We start from the raw sequence: 17,138 nt of genomic DNA, 5'->3' as shown, positions 1-17,138 counted from the left end.
TAGATAGTCATTAGCTCTGGTCAAGTACACCTGAATTACAGACCAACACGGTAAATGCTGCAGAAGCATTTCCATGAGTACATCATTCTGCTGCTAGCTGTCCTGGGACAGAGTCAAAGCAGACAGTAACATACTAGAAGAAAATTGTCTAAAAGAAACAGAAAAGGGAACATACGCTACTCATTAAATGACACAAACACAATACATCTGAAATCTTAAAGATATTTACTAACCATTACAACCCAACTTTAAAGGTAAAGGGACCCCTGACCATTAGGTCCAGTCATGACCGACTCTGGGGTTGCGGCACTCATCTCGCTTAATTGGCCGAGGGAGCCGGCGTACAGCTTCCGGGTCATGTGGCCAGCATGACTGAGCCACTTCTGGTGAACCAGAGCAGCGCACGGAAACGCCATTTACCTTCCCACCGGAGCGATACCTATTTATCTACTTGCACTTGATTTGCTTTTCAAACTGCTAGGTTGGCAGGAGCTGGGACCAAGCAAGGAGAGCTCACCCCGTTGCGGGGATACGAACCGCCGACCTTCTGATCGGCAAGTCCTAGGCTCTGTGGTTTAACCCACAAACCCAACTTTACAGCATTTTAAACTACTACATACTGTTCATGCCTGCAGAGTATGAGTTACAGAAATGTGACAAATGCTGGCCTTAATGAGAATGGTATTTTAATAATTCTAAGCTAGAATCACCTACAAAAACACAGTAGCCGCTCAACAAAAATAGCACTTTTTCTGAATATAGTCTTGTTTTCCACTATTAGCACCTCATTTCCATTCCTCATGAATAGTGCATAACTTCCAGATCTCCAGATAGAACAATGCTCACCATATATTCTCCAAGTAAGCAATTGTAGGGGCAGAGAGGGCTGAATTGAGAGATCCTGAAATCCAGGTTTCCTCCATGTCAAAAACCAATGTCTAGAGAAAGAGGCAGTAGAACTGTGCTGCTGGCTTTGCTTGCTCTGTTCAATGTCTTGCGTGTCCACGCTGCCTGGACAGCCATGTGTTTCCATGAATTTACATGTAACAAAATCTTAAACAAAAGCAGCTACTACCTCACTCCTTCAACACAATTGGGACCTGGAATCTCCTATAATAATAGAATTGTAGAGTTGGAAGGGATTCCAAGGGTCATCTAGTCCAACCCCCTGCAATGCAGGGATCGCAACTAAGGCATCCATGACAAATGGCCATCCAACCTCTGCTTAAAAACCTCCAAGGAAGGAGAGTCAACAACCTCTTGAAGGACCTGTTCCACTCTTGAACAGTTATTACTGTCAGAAAGTCATTCCTGATGTTTAGTCAGAATCTCCTTCCTTGTAACCTGAAGCCATTGGTTTGGGTCCTACCCTCCAGAGAAAACCAGCTTGCTCCATCTTCCATGTGACAGCCCTTGAGATATCAGAAGATGGCTATCAGATCTCTGAGTCTCCTCTTTTTCAAGGCTAAACATACCCAGCTCCCTCAAACATTCTTCATAAGGCTTGGTTTTCAGATCCTTAATCATCTTGGTTGCCCATCTCTCTACTTGTTCCAGCTTGTCAATACCACATAGGGGTTCTGGCCTTTGTTAGGCTTTTGCTATGCCAGGGGTGAGGAACCTGTGGGCCAAATGCAATCCTGCAGGCCTCTCAATCTGACCTTCAGGACTCTTTCCAGGTCATACCCTTCACCAGCCCTGCACCAAGCTCTCCTTGAATGCTTTTACCTTGCTTGGAATATGTCCTTGAACTGTGATAATGCCTCTTGCTTGCCTGGATGGAAAGATATGTGCATGAGTGTGAGTGTAGAAACTTCTGGCTTTTGAGTGACTGGAATGTAGCCAACTGTAAAGAGCCACATCCCTCATTCCATCCACGACTGACACGAGGCCCCCAGATAGTTGCCCATGAGGCAATGTGGCCCTTGGGCTGAAAAAAGTATTCAATCCCTGTGCTAGACATAAATCCATGTCAACGCTGAGAAACCCAGAGGTGTGCTCAGGGCTATGGAAAACATCAGGGGCACAATCCTGTTGTCCCTTCTCCATGCACAGAATCTACACATGGAAAACCACAAGGCATTCTTAGCTGTGACAAAAAAGAGCATTCTTCCTCCTTCCTTCCTCCTGATTGCATGTGCAATGAAAATGTAAAACTTCCAGGCTCAGTCCAGAACAAACTGCAGTTCCCATGTTCCGATTTAACAGGAAACTGAGATTTCTTCAGAACTGGGAAGTGTTACTTCTCACCCTCACATGTGGAGGGAAGGGAGAGAGTGGTGTGATTCCACCTTCTGAAGTTAGTGCCAAAGCAATAAATGAAAAATTCACCCCTACTGGCATTCTTCCTATTTCAAAAGGAGCTTATAGTATAATTGAACATTTTTATAGGGTAAAATACCAAACAACATTTCTCCTTGGCTAAACCAAGAATGCCACCATAAATTCAAAAAGATCCTGCTGCAAACACTGAATAAAACAACATCTCAGAAAATGTGACAGAGGTACCATATCTATTCTTCATTAATATGGTCTCAACCAAAACAATAATTTATGTTAATAAAGCTATCAAACGATGAGAATAACTGTACTTTCAGATCAGTATCACACCTGTATTTATGCAAACATGGTGCTAAAGACTGAAAGCAAAACAGCATTCAGTATAATTAGATATGAGGCTAGCTGCATTTGCAGCTCCTTGAGCCGTTTCCTAACCCCAAAATGTATCAAATAATAGACTCTGTCATTTGTGTCATACCACACTAATACTAGTGCAGAAATATATTGGTACTGCTACTAAGCATGGCTAACACCTCTAAATACGGGGGGGGGGGGACAGGAGTTATGTAACATAAGTAGCTTCAAGGACCATATGTTTCCATACTTGCTTTAGGAACAGGTATTTTAAGACAGAGTTTGGGTCCATTCCACCTATACAATTCTAAAAATTGATTCTTATAATTTGCTAGTGAACACATGTGTTAAGATCTGTTCATGGGAGTAAGTCTAACTTCTGAGAAGCATAATATGGAGGGAGAGAATAGACATGCAATTATAGCTTAACTTTTGTGACCCAAAAGATTTCAAGTTGCAATTTTCCAGTTTACAGATGGAAGCAACGCTCCCACCTGAGTTAGTTGATCATGAGAATGGAATAGTCACATGAACAGTGTTTCTGCAGACATCTGACCCCAGCATTTCATCAGAACTGACTAGGAGTTGTTCCCTCTTACTTCCAAGAATATAGATTAAGAGTCATAGCTGGAAAGAACAAAAATTGTTCCATATATTAATGCTTCCCCTATGTACACTTGTCTTCCAAGCATCTGATAATGCTTGTTGAAATGCCAATGTGGATAGTTCTGTAACTCAGGAAGTTCTGAGACGTACATGGGAAGTTCTCTCACTCTTAACATGTCTTATGATTAACCCAAGTTATTTTCATTTTATCCAGAACACAACATATTCCTATTGACCCTATAGATAAAACTAATACAATGGCACACCCAACAGCTTCTGTATGAGTATCTGTTTTATCTATATCCTGGCAATGGTAGAAACATTTCAATCAAATTTGAGTTTCTGCAGATACTTGTGCATACCCGAATGCTCACTGTATCTTTCCAACAAAATACACGGAAACCTGCTAATATTCACTTCCACAGGAATACCAATTTCCCAATTCAATGCCTCAGCGTCAGCCATGCCTCCATCATTAAACAAGACACCAACACTTATGGCAAATTATGTCAATAGCCACTTCTAGTACTTAAGGTACTGTTTCATGGGTGCAATGAAACAACATCATGCCAGTTAGTTGAAGGAACTAAACACAAAGCAAGTAATATGAACATAGTGTTTTCTATTTGGCCAACTACTATTGTGATATAAAGAGCAACATCCAATGATGACTGCCCACTTGCTCAATGGAAATCCACTTCACAAGGAGACTTCTAGTTTAGCCTTCTTCCCTGCTCCAGCACCTTGAATGCTCCCAACGTCTGCTCTGGAATGTTCCTCAGCCCTCCAAAGCAAATTCTGGAAGCACATGAAGATTGTAGGAGGAAGAAGAGGCCCCATTGCAAGAGCAGGAGCCTGGATCTAACCCAATGTTAGCTGGTTATGATTCCTTGGGTTTTCCTGATAACCCTGGCTTGGTGATTCAGCACCAAACTGCAAGTGACAGGGGAGTCAGTTTTCACTTTTATAAGATAGAAAGTGATTCAGAAGAACCCGACCCAACCCAACATCTAGCCTTGCAAAAAGAAAGCAAAACCCACACAGATCAGGAATAGTCATGGTTATTCTTGTCACCTCTGCAGATGTGTGAATAATCAGCACAGCCTGAGCTCATGATGATATGCTACTTGCAAGAATGAAAAAGATCAACATGTACATCCAATTCTATACTGTTAAAAACAGATGCTATAAGAAGATGGCAATGACTACAAGAATCTAGCATCATTAATGTTTAGAAGCAATAGCCTCTGACCTAGCAACCCTGTCAAAGTAATATACCTGCATGAGGGGTGATGACCTGCAACCCAACCTATACATATTTACTCAGAAGTAATTTCCATTGAGTTAAATGGGACTTATACCCAGGTAAGTATGCATAGGGTTCCAGTCTTAATAGTACTATCACACAATCCATCTTCACACTCAGGCAAGCTCTTCCCCTATAGCAAGAACTATTGGGATGAGAGGGTTAGGCTCCTGCAGAGCTCTGGCTGAGCTGGGAGGGAGTTATGCTCTCTTAACTACTTAATCCTTGGACTCAGCCAGGGAGTATCATCTCTCTCATCCCAGGAGAGCTGGGACCTAGATGGCTGAGCAGATTTCAGAGGCTCTTAAATTGGGGCAAGCCCTGACAAACCAGCATGGCAGAGGCAGGACTACAGAGGATGGGTCCTCAGCTCAGTCGTGTGACTTGGCAACCTGGCATTATGTTAAGGCATCAAAAAGGGTGGTGCATCTCAAGCACTACTGAGAGCCAGTGTGGTGTAGTGGTTAAGAGCGGTAGTCACGTAATCTGGGAAACCGGGTTCGCGTCTCCGCTCCTCCACATGCAGCTGCTGGGTGACCTTGGGCCAGTCACACTTCTGTGAAGTCTCTCAGCCCCACTCACCTCACAGAGTGTTTGTTGTGGGGGAGGAAGGGAAAGGAGAATGTTAGCCGCTTTGAGACTCCTGAAGGGGAGTGAAAGGCGGGATATCAAATCCAAACTCTTCTTCTTCTTCTTCTACTTTAAAAGTTTGTTTTCTCTCTACCAGGATTAGGTGGGCTCCGCTAGCAGTAGCCCCACTGCTGAATTGAGTAGCTTTGCGCCGGCTCATTCATACCAGCTCCTTGTTTACAGGACTGCTCCCTAAGTGTGGCAAACAACACCATGTTGACCAGCGTTTTTTTAAAAGTATTTTTTAGCAGGAACACGGGGAAACTGAGTTCCCTTACTTTTTTTTTGTCGGGGGGGGGGACTGGAATGGATATATACCCAATGCCTGAGCAAAATATCCACCTATATCTGTAACCCTGAAAGACCTACACTGGCTCCCAGTACGTTTCCGAGCACAATTCACGGTGTTGGTGCTGACCTTTAAAGCCCTAAACGGCCTCGGTCCAGTATACCCGAAGGAGCGTCTCCACCTCCATCATTCTGCCCGGACACTGAAGTCTAGGGCAGAGGGCCTTCTAGCGGTTCCCTCGCTGCGAGAAGCCAAGTTACAGGGAACCAGGCAGAGGGCCTTCTCGGTAGTGGCACCCACCCTGTGGAACGCCCTCCCAGCAGGTGTCAAAGAGAAAAATAACTACCAAACTTTTAGAAGACATCTGAAGGAAGCCCTGTTTAGGGAAGCTTTTAATGTTTAACAGGTTATTGTATCTTAGTGTTCTGTAGGAAGCCGCCCAGAGTGGCTGGAGAAACCCAGCCAGATGGGCGGGGTATAAATAATAAATTATTATTATTAATCAACAAAGTTGCAGCCAATTCTAATCCAGGTCATTGTCTGCTTGAGTTAGGTGCAAATGGCCCTGCAATAAACTTGATGGTGAGTTCCCCACCCTGCTTTTCCCTAGGAAAAAAAGCACTGATGTTGGACTATATGATGGTACTAACTTAAGCAGGGCATTGGGGGTGGGGTGCAGCGGAGTGAGCCGAACCCGGGCGTTATCTTACACGTGCCAAACCCACCGCTTGCTTTCAAAAACAAACCCTGCCAGCCTCACCTCCCTTCCTGCCACAGCTGACAGGTGCTCCTCCGAGGCAAAAAAGGAGTGCATCGAAACCAAAACAACTCGCCAAGGTCAACCAAGGACCGAGTCGGCGGTACTGAGCTACCCTTCTATTTTATTGGTTTCCCTCCACAAACCAACTTACGGAGCTGTCCTGCTGCGCCGGGCTCCTTCCCCACTCCGGCCCCCGCCAGTAGCCCCGGGGCCGCCGAGGCCGGCGGGGTGGGCGCCGTCGTCGCCGTCCCCCCTGCGCAGCCTCCTCCCTGGCGCTCGAAGTTGCCCGGGTTGGAGAAGTAATCCCTCAGGCGGGGCAGCTCCCGGCCGCTCTCCAGCAGCTCCGTGTGCAGCTCCAGCGCCGTCAGCACGAACTGGTCGCGCAGCAGCTGAGCCGCCAGGGCGTCCACGGGGACCCGAGGCGGCTCCTCGGCCTGCAGGGAGGAGGGAGGCGGCAAGGGCAGATGCTGCTGCTGCTGCTGAAGGAGGGGCGGCGGCGGCGGCGAAGAGCAGGCCGACGAAGGCAGCGGGAGCGGAGCGGCCGTTCCGCCGCCGGGGTCGCTGCTGCTGCTGCCTCCGCCACCGCCGGGCCGGGCCTCGTCGGGGTCCGACTCCTCGGAGTCGCTGAGGAAAGGGTTCACCCCAGCAGCCCCCGCCGCCGCCATCTTGGGAGCAGGGGAGGCGCCCCAAGCAGCGCTCCCCCCTCCCCCGACAGAGCCCCGTTACCACAGCAGCCGACGGCGCCCACCAACCGCCCGCCTCCTCCTCCTCCTCCCTCCTCAGAGCTCACAGCTTCTTCCTGGTCTCGCCTCTCGCGAGAGTTGCCGCCCGGATGCTTCCGGTCTCCGGCGTCCTCGCGGCGCGGTATAGACTTTCGAAAGCAGCAGAGGGGGCGGCTCGTCTTGTTTTCTGGGCATACGAGAGGTTTCGTTTGGGCGGCGTGGGCGCTGTTCCCCTTTCCTTCCTCGTGGGGAGAAATCGGCAGCTGCTTGAAAACAACCACGAGTCCACGGAGGGGAAAAAAGCAAGGCTTTAGGGTTGCTCAGAAAAAGAAGAGGAAAAAAGGTAGAAGCAAATACATATTCATATCATATCTGTTTTAACTCGCTTGCCTGTGCTACCTGAAGGCCCGCTGTGCTACCTGACATGAGATTGCATCCTGCGTCTTATTTCAGGCGGTAGATACCCTTTTTTCTCAAAACAATGCAAAAAAAAACAAAAACAAAAAACCGAGGATGCAGAGACCATGTTTGTTCCCCTTGTGTTGCATCGGTGTGACGGTGGTGGCCGGGATGCATTGTAGTCCATTATTATTATTATTCCTACATTGTATGTCGGGCAGGTGAATGCTGCTTTTTTTTTTTTTTTTTTTTGACAGCCCTGAAATGTCAGGACTATGCTGAAGCGGAGACTGAGAGGGGTAAAAAAAACAAAAACTCCAGCGTGTTTGTATTTAAATAAACGCAAGCTTTGGCTTGAGGTTTGAATCTAGGAAGGAATTTAATATTCAGCGGGGGGAAAGGGAATGTGGCGGTTTAATTAGAATTACTTTTGCAGCCATCACCACAAGCGCCGGTGTGTTTTGTCCCTTCCTGGCTGAAATCCAGTGCAGAAATTGACCAGGTGCATATGAAGCCTTTTGGTTTCCGATCTGACAGTTGCACCAAACTGGGTTCTGGTCAACTTCAAACCCACCCCCATAGTTATGGGAGCAAACAATAGTTTGGTTGCAAACCCCTCTTTCTCCCAAAGTGCAAAACGGCTATTTCAAAAAACCGAGCACGAGGTTCGTGGGAGTCGACGTGCGTTATACTCTTCACGTTTCTCTCTCTGGAGGCACGGGCGGTGAGCAGGAGGGTGCACACCTGTCCCATTGGGCTCCACCTGTGCATCATGGACATGCAAGATGCATGATTGACGGGGGAGGACACTTTTCCCCTCTTCCTCCTCCTCGCTCCCTTTCTCCGGGGATCTCGCGATGCCTTTCCCGGGGCCCTTTGACGCGCGCCGGGGTGCCTGGTAAAAGGGCAGAAGCGCCTGCTTCCGAACGTGTGAGTAGTGGAGGAGGTCGCGTGTCTGCGCGCGAGACCCCGCGCCCCACCCCACTCGGAGGCGACCATGCTTTGGCTGGGGGTCAACGGGGCTTGTTCTCCTCGCTTCCGCATCTCCCTGCCCCCCCCAGGAAACCCACTGATTCCTCAGACTCCCCCCTGATATCTCATGAAAGGCTGTTTGCCAGATGTTGCTGATGGGGGATGACGCCTCTTGCCAAACGAAGGATGGGGCAGGGTCCTCTCTCCATCAAAGCCTGCTGTTGGGGGCTGAGGGATTGGGATCCTTTTTTCCCTCTGAGAAAAATTGGTTCTCATCTGTAGCCTTCCTGGTACTGTATGTGTTTGGTGGTTCCCCACTCACCCACCCTCTCCCACCTTCGCCTCTGTCTTCTTGGAGCCCATGAGTCCTTTCTCGGGACCCGTAGTATGTTCTCCCTTCAGTTCTTTGCCCTCAATTTTTCTCCCCTTTTTTTGCTTCTTCTGCTTGCGCCCCTGTCCTTGTCATCCCCACCAGTCACTGGTTGGGGGAGGGAAGAGTGTTTAGACAGTAGCAGACCTTGAGGTCTCAAATGTCAGTGGTGCCCTGTGGGGACCCAAAATTCAGTATCCCCCCTACCTCTCACTTTCCATTCTGCATCATGGTTGTGGCGTCCCTGAGGCTCTGGGCTAAGTGCTACTGAACGGCTTAAAGGTAAAGGGACCCCTGACCATTAGGTCCAGTCGTGACCAACTCTGGGGTTGCGGCGCTCATCTCGCTTTATTGGCCGAGGGAGCCAGCGTACAGCTTCCGGGTCATGTGGCCAGCATGACTAAGCCGCTTCTGGCGAACCAGAGCAGCGCATGGAAAGATTGAGCTCCCTTAAATCTACCTCTGGTTTAGATCTGCAGCATGAGAGGGGTCTGAAGTATATATAAGACTACTATATATAATAATATATAAGTGAATAATAATAATAATTTACTTATATGCCGCCCATCGCACTGGGTTGCCCCAGCCTCTCTGGGGCAAAATATAAAAACACAATAAGACATTAAGCACTCCTGTTAACAGAAGTTTCGTTCAAAGAACAGGGTTTTTTAGCTGCAGTGGCTGCCAGCGGACTTTAAGGATCAAAACCTCAGATTGTTCTGTGAACTGCCCTTTTTTCTGTGAACCGCCCTGAGACCTCTGGGTATAGGGCAGTATATAAATCCAATAAATAATAATAATAAAAACCTTAGAGTAGTCTTATATATACTTTACAGCAAAATAAGCAAATAAATAAGGCTTTTAAAGGGAACAGAACTCACAGACCATGGAACACAGAATCACAGAATTGTAGAGTTGGGACCCTGAGGATCTCTGGTCCAACCCCCTGGTATGCAGGGATCGAAGACCTCTTGGCCCATGACCTTGGCATCATTAGCCCCATGCTCTAACCAACTGAGCTAACACAGGAAGCAGCTTTATACTAACTGATACCATTGATCCATCTGGCCTAGCATTGTCTGCACAGACTGGCAGCAGCTATCCAGGCTTTCAGGCGGGAAACATTCCCAGCCAGAGCTGCAGATGCCACTGTTGGATTGAACTTGGGAACGTCTACATTCAAGACAGTTGCTCTACCACTGAACTATGGCCCTTCCCCAACTACACTATAGGGTAGAGTCTAAGGTTTTATACAATTAATAGAAAGCTTGAAATTGTAATGTTTGGACTACCTAAATGTTAGATGCTAATTTTTTAGAAAGCAATTTCTTAGCAACTGCATCCCCTAGTGGTGTTCAGTGCACACGGCAGTGTTTTCTGCACTGTTTGTATTCTATGAAGTAGATTGCTGGTAGAAATACAAAATACAAGTTCAGGTAGGTCAAGGCATCTGGAAGTCATTTAAATTGGAAATAGATTTATTTTTCACTCACCTGCCCAAACACCCCCTTTCCTCCTCCACCACCACCATATTAGGTGAGCTCCCCCACAAGGAAAAACATGGAGAGCTCCACCCCCAGCTCATTTTTTCCCCTTGTATGATCTGGACTAGGGCAGATGGAAGAAAACAAGCAATGACTGTGGGCTGAGTTTCAACACAACTCTCTTCATTGGTCTGGTGTGAGTATATTATCTTAACTATACGATTATTGTCCTCAGCAGTTAAATCTCCCATCGTAGAGTTATGGGAAGGCAAGTTATGGGAAGTTCGTAGAGTTATGGAAAGGCATGTTATGGGAAGGCAAGTGTACAAGTGGTTACTTCACCTAGCAGCAATTCCACTTGGGTGTCTCCCTCTTAAAAAAAAAACCAGCTTCACCAAGGTCTTGTTGTTCCTCCCAAAGCCACCTGTCTCTACCTAGCCACGCACCTCACCAAGCTTGGCACCTCACCTACTGTGATCAGCACCCTAGGAAAGCCTCAACCACCAGAATCTCCAAGACCATGTGGAAACCATTAGAAGGCCAGAGTCAAGGATCTTTGTATCCTACAACAGGGCCTTGGCCAAGGACTTAGGCCTAACACCCTTAAGAGGCAAGCAGTGGCAGTCTTCAGTGTTGCAACACCAAGGATTCTTGAACTCACACTCTCATGCAGAACAGAGGGGACAGGAAGGTTCAGTACAGTGGTACCTCGAGCTAAGTACTTAATTCATTCTGGAGGTCCATTCTTAACCCGAAACTGTTCTTAATGTGAAGCACCACTTTAGCTAATGGGGCCTTCCGCTTCTGCGCCGCCGGAGCGCAATTTCTGTTCTCATCCTGAAGCAAAGTTCTTAACCCGAGGTACTATTTCTGGGTTAGCAGGGTCTGTAACCTGAAGCGTATGTAACCTGAAACGTATGTAACCTGAGGTACCACTGTACTGCCATAAGTACAAATATTCACAATTTCCACAAGGATGGGGTGGTGTTTTTGTGCTAACACTTCCTTCATCCGGAAAGTAAATTCTCCATTTCTTAGGGCTCAGTAACAGGATGTTCAGTCTTTTTTTTGCCCCAGATCTCTGCATTCATGAGACAACTCTGGCACAGCCTAGTCGTACACAGGGCTCTGAAAGACTATCCTGTCAGAACAGAGGCTCTTGGCCTCTTTGACTCCATCTTTGTGTCTTCTTCTCCTACATCTCTAGGAAAGGCAGCCTCTTCCTCTGTCAGCTGGTGGATTAAGGCATGCATTGCCCAGGCCTAGGAGGCAGAGCACCCTCCCCCTCCACAGCACATCACAGCCCACCTTACCCTGTCCGCAAACATTGCAGATGTTTGCAAGGCCACTTGGTCCTCAACTCTCCACACTACCAATTAGATCTTATGTTCCTTAGCTGATGGTTCCATTGGGAGATAAGCTCCACACAACATTCTCTCCTTAGGGGAACACAGTCACCCAGTTTCATCTGGTTTTCATGCTTGGCCATGGATGCAACGGAAAGCAAAACTAGAGGAAAAGAATAGAAAATCTGTCAAATTTCATGGCTCTGCCTTTGGCGCGTCCCAGCCATACAACCTGCAACATCCCTGTCCTAACCTACAAGGTCCATTTATGGTTAGTGTTCAATATTCCTTTCAATATTCCGTTCAATATTCTTTTCAATATTCCGTTCAATATAATCTGCGGCTGTATAGAGCTTTTCAGCCAAATATTGTTTCAGTCTTAGCTGAATTCAGAGTTGTGCTAATGAGCAGTGGCGTAGCGTGGGGGGTGCCAGGGGTGCCGGCCGCACCGGGCGCAACAATTGGGGGGGCGCATTTGGCCGGCCCTCCTCGAGGAAGCAGGAACCCCACTGTCCTCGGACCTCCTCCGAAGGCTGGCGGTGGGGCGGAGAGACCTCCTCCCACCGCCAGGCTTCGGAAGGATGCTCCGAAGCCTGGCGGTGGGGCGGAGAGACCTTCTCCCCGCGCCAGCCTTCGGATGGCTGTCCTGAAGACTTGTGGTGGGAGCAGTGGCGTAGCGTGGTGGGTGCAGGGGGGCCTGCTGCACCTGGCGCAACATCTGGGGGGGGCGGGGAAGAGACTCGAGTGCTAAAATCCACGGGTTAGGGGGCGCAAATTACTTGCCTTGCCCCGGGTGCTGAGAACCCACGCTACACCACTGCTAATGAGAATAACTTCCAGGCCTTGCTATGCCCTGTTATCAGGGGTGCCTCAGAGGCCGAGTTGAATATCCCATCCTGCCATCTAAGAAGTGTAGCAGGAAGTTAAAAAGAGTCTTAAGACGCTTTGTGACCTACAAGCCAGGACAGCAGATAATCATATTTATCCCTTCAAGATTTTGCATAGGGATTGCTGGTGCAGAGAGTTAACTTGACAATAAAACGTTCAATTCTTGGGGGAAGCTTTTTGCCTTAGGTTTGCTTCTGCATTGCTGAGCCACATTTACATCTTAAAGCAAATGACATTTGTTATTGTAATGTACAAAATGCTCATTGAAAATCTTGACTGTATGGTAATTTTAAACAGATGAACAAGTTACCAAAACACATTTAAAGGTGAAAGCCTATGGAAATTATGTCTTATAAACTGCATTATACGGCAGATTATTTGGATCATGCAAATTTGTTCATGCTCGTTTACCTAATCAAAGGCGGGGGTGGGGGAGTAGAACACATGATTATGCCTAGAACATTGCGGGGAGTGGGGGAAGTAGCAGTGGTACAGAATTTTAATGTTGTTGAAATGATCTGTATATGATGATGAAAGAAAGTAAATCTGAAAGTATTATTCCAGCTCAAAACTTGGTTAACATACAGGGGCGTCCTTAGTGCTGAACAATATCGTTGTGTCAACTTAATAATTTTCCATAAAACTATTCCTGTTTTCAATTTATTTATGGACGAATTGTTTTCATATCTCTCTGACTAAATTAAATACTACGGAATGCATTTTTGATTTAAAAAAATCCTGTCAGCTGAAAGAATAGCTGCCAATCATACCCCTTTGTAATACGCGTGCCGTGACACATGCTTACTGAAAATGCATTTTCATTAGAGTCTCTTAAATTATATACAACAGGCATATAATGCTCACTGGAGCACGCTCCTTTTGAAAGAAATGACTAAAGTGTTTTTACCGTCATTCCTTGACGCTTTAAAATATACTTGTACACCAGCATAATATAGTCAGCTGAATTACATTTTGTATATGTTTCTCCATATATTGAAAGCATAAATAGGAAACAAATGCTTGCATATTTCATAAATATTTATATTTTGTTATTTTCTCTATCTTTTAAAAATAAAAGGCAATCTCGGCATCCCAGGTATTGTGAGTTTTAAATGTTCAAAGAGCGGCAATGTTGGATATGGTGGCTTGGGGGAGGGGAATAGGTCTGCATTTTGCCTCATTATGTTGACATTTCCATTAATCTTGGATGACCTGATTCAGCAGAAGACTACAGGTTCTATAGCAGGCACAAATCTTCTCAGGCAATAGATTGGCCTATAATCAGTGGTGTCAAAACTTTTTTTCAAAGAGGGCCAGATTTGATGAAGTGAAGGGCCATGGGGGCCGACCAAAGTTATTGACCTTTATTTAGGATTGAAGTTACTGAGTTTTTAAATGGATTTTACCTATAAACTGCCACAGGGGCCAGATTAAACCAACTAGTGGGCCGGTTTAGGCCCCTGAAATGGACTTTGGACATGCCTGGCCTATATAAATGAAAAAATAGGAGAAAGACGTACTCCTGTCAGGGAGTAATAGAATTGCCCTGGGAGAAGTGTCTTCTTCATACAACTTTCTTCAGTGGCGTAGCGTGGGTTGTCAGCACCCGGGGCAAGGCAAGTAATTTGCGCCCCCTAACCCGTGGATTTGCGCCCCCTAACCCCCAGATGTTGCGCCCGGTGCGGCCGGCCCCCCCTGCACCCCCCATGCTACGGCACTGACTTTCTTTGCTCTGTTGCTCCCCTCTCTCTCTCTCTCTCTCTCTCTCTCTTAAGTTAAATATTTTGCAAGGAATGGTGGTATGTACAATGGGGATTCAAGTCCACTGGCTGCATTCAAACATCCCACTGACGTTCACATGTGAATGAGCCTTCTCTTTTCCTATGCTTGCACATTCTATCTTTCTGCCTCCTTATGCAGCTGGGAGGAATTCAGAAGCTTCTTGCTGTGCTTCTGTTTAACTGTGTCCTGCCATGTTGTCCGAACCCAGCAAACTATGGCTAATGTTAACTATGGTTAGCTTAAACAAGCCACCTGCAGAAGTCGCAACGTTAAGTTTGGTTAGTTTCAAACACGCTAGCTTAACATTGCGATTTCTGAAGCTGGGCTTGTTTAGATTAACCATACTTATTGCGAACCACAGTTCTGTACGGTGGTACCTCAGGTTAAGTACTTAATTTGTTCTGGAGGTCCATACTTAACCTGAAACTGTCCTTAACCTGAAGCACCACTTTAGCTAATGGGGCCTCCCACTGCCGCTGCACCGCCACCGCGTGATTTCTGTTCTCATCCTGAAGCAAAGTTCTTAACCTGAAGCACTATTTCTGGGTTAGCAGAGTCTGTAACCTGAAGCGTATGTAACCCGAGGTACCACTGTATTCGGATGACATAGCAAGATGTCGTTAACCAAAAGAGAAAGTGAAAGCTTCCCAATCCCTGCTTCCAGCCATGTAGGAGGAAGTGGGGCCAGGGGAGTGTATGAGCTCATTCATATCTTGCAGAAAATGCAGCCGATGGATCTTCAACTGGTGACTTGAGAGAGATTAACTGGGTATATTCAGCTTGCGTGCCTCCACCCAGCTCTGACCCAAGCTTGATGTGGCTGATTTGCTTGCAGATAGGGTTAAGTTCCACACCAGCCTTACTCTCGCATGACAATGTAGTGCCTATGACTCTCTCTAGAACATAGGTAAAGGTAAAGGGACGCCTGACCATTAGGTACAGTCATGACTGACTCTGGGGTTGCGGCGCTCATCTCGCTTTATTGGCTGAGGGAGCCGGCGTACAGCTTCCGGGTCATGTGGCCAGCATGACTAAGCCACTTCTGGCGAACCAGAGCAGGGCACGGAAACGCCATTTACCTTCCACTGGAGCGGTACCTATTTATCTACTTGCACTTTGACATGCTTTCGAACTGTTAGGTTGGCAGTAGCAGGGACCGAGCAACGGGAGCTCACCCCGTTGCGGGGATTTGAACTGCCGACCTTCTGATAAGAAAGTCCTAGGCTCTGTGGTTTAACCCACAGCGCCATCTGCGTCCTACTCTAGAACATAAAGAGAGGTAAAAAAAGGTAAAGGACCCCTGGATGGTTAAGTCCAGTCAAATGCGAATATGGGGTTGCGGCGCTCATCTCGCTTTCAGGCCAAGGGAGCTGGCATTTGTCTACAGACAACTTTCTGGGTCATGTGGCTAGCATGACTAAACCGCTTCTGGCACAACAGAACACCGAGACAGAAACCAGAGCGCATGGAAACACCATTTACCTTCCTGCCACAGCAGTACCTATTTATCTACAGTGGTGCCTCGCAAGACGAAATTAATTCGTTCCACGAGTTTTGTCGTCTTGCGATTTTTTTTGTCTTGCGAAGCACGGTGTTGGGAAAGTTTTGGAAAAGCTTCAAAAATCACCGAAGTCTTTAAAAACCTCAAAAAAGGCTACCACACCGCGTTCTATGAGTTGCTCCTCGAAGTCAAGTCGCAACTGTATTAACGGTGTTAAGAAAAAGGAAACAAACTTGCAAGATGTTTCCGTCTTGCGAAGCAAGCCCATAGGGAAAATCGTCTTGCGAAGCAGCTCAAAAAACAAAAACCCCTTTCGTCTATCGAGTTTTTTGTCTTGCGAGGCATTCGTCTTGCAAGGTACCACTGTACTTGCACTGGCATGCTTTCGAACTGCTAGGTCAGCAGGCTATGGCATTTCCTCTGCTAGTGCATCACAAAGGAATTGCATTCTTCTCTCGACTTTGCATCACCCCAAAACTAGACCATTGAGAAACAAGCCAAAGTTAGCCTAAAGATAACAGATCTGAGTTATGAAGCTTTGGCAGGCTTGATGTCACCACCTGTCACAGTGGGGCACAATGCAAGACTTCAGAGCCTTCTGTAACTAATGCCAGGCAGCAGGAAAACAGATGCAGCCCTCATCATCTTCATATTCCCAGAAAATCTCTGCAGCCAGCGATGTCAGGATCCAGAGACATTCTGGGCAAATGAAGATAGAGGCTGCAGCCCCTTTGCCCACCACTTCACTTTATAGCTCTGGGCTGAGTGTTTGTCCCCACCGCTGTCTATCCTGCCAACCCCTGGTAAACTCATTTTGGGAGGGCCAATGGGGGAGTACGAGCGAGAGACCTTTTCCTGGCATCACCCCAGCCCTGAGAAGAGTGGGGTGCAAAGATCAATTAAACAATCAATTGATTTTTTTGAAAAAGAAATCTGTCTATGAAAGTGAAGAATGCACAAAACGTATAATCAGATGCAGACTTCGAATGCAGCAAACGATCGCTTGCCTCACCTGTAATTGTTTTGCTCTTTTAGTGCTGGACAACCCATCACCATGAATATGCAGATCTTTGTAGCGACTGGTCTCCTGGTACACTGTGTGTTCCTGATCTCTATTTTTGACATTTACTTCACCTCTCCTCTGGTCCACGGCATGACTCCCCATCAGACTCCCTTGCCACCACCTGCACAGCGCTTAGTGCTTTTCGTTGCCGATGGTCTGCGTGCAGATTCGCTTTATGAAGTGGATGACCGTGGCATTTCTAATGCTCCTTACCTTAGGTATGTTCCTCTTCTTAAGATACTCCCCTAATTCTTTGAACCCCTGAGATTATTATTATTATTTTAAAAATCTCATTAGCTATGGGACAGGGATTTTGCACTGCTGCGCCCGAATTTTGCAACTAGAAAAGGTTATTTCTGCCATTTAAAAATGTGACTTGACCAATA

The 17,138-nt window shown here is 46.9% G+C and overlaps 2 protein-coding genes across 12 annotated transcripts in view; one reads left to right on the top strand and one right to left on the bottom strand.

Annotated features, from left to right (window-relative positions):
* The window catches only part of RELCH (RAB11 binding and LisH domain, coiled-coil and HEAT repeat containing), a 64,499-nt gene extending 57,504 nt beyond the window's left edge, over window positions 1–6,995 (bottom strand). For 2 of the 4 annotated variants that reach the window (XM_082234220.1, XM_082234222.1), the window contains exon 1: window positions 6,377–6,992. In XM_082234220.1, coding sequence (XP_082090346.1) covers window positions 6,377–6,890 — 514 coding nt within the window. In that variant the 5' untranslated portion in view covers window positions 6,891–6,992. Of the gene's footprint in view, window positions 1–6,376 lie in introns of all 4 variants that reach the window. The other 2 variants (XR_014222294.1, XM_082234221.1) reach the window with 2 other exon arrangements.
* Window positions 6,996–7,093: 98 nt separating this feature from the next.
* PIGN (phosphatidylinositol glycan anchor biosynthesis class N) overlaps window positions 7,094–17,138 on the top strand; it is a 94,168-nt gene continuing 84,123 nt past the window's right edge. The window contains exons 1-4 of one of the 8 annotated variants that reach the window (XM_082234265.1): window positions 7,095–7,290; window positions 8,062–8,244; window positions 10,306–10,366; window positions 16,725–16,970. In XM_082234265.1, coding sequence (XP_082090391.1) covers window positions 16,744–16,970 — 227 coding nt within the window. In that variant the 5' untranslated portion in view covers window positions 7,095–7,290; window positions 8,062–8,244; window positions 10,306–10,366; window positions 16,725–16,743. Of the gene's footprint in view, window positions 7,291–8,061; window positions 8,277–10,300; window positions 10,367–16,724; window positions 16,971–17,138 lie in introns of all 8 variants that reach the window. The other 7 variants (XM_082234264.1, XM_082234262.1, XM_082234261.1 and 4 more) reach the window with 7 other exon arrangements.

The sequence above is a fragment of the Podarcis vaucheri genome (assembly GCF_965113315.1).
Source record: "Podarcis vaucheri genome assembly, chromosome: 8".
Taxonomy (NCBI): domain Eukaryota; kingdom Metazoa; phylum Chordata; class Lepidosauria; order Squamata; family Lacertidae; genus Podarcis; species Podarcis vaucheri.
Note: the sequence above shows the minus strand (reverse complement) of the source record. Positions and strands in the feature narration are given on the sequence as shown.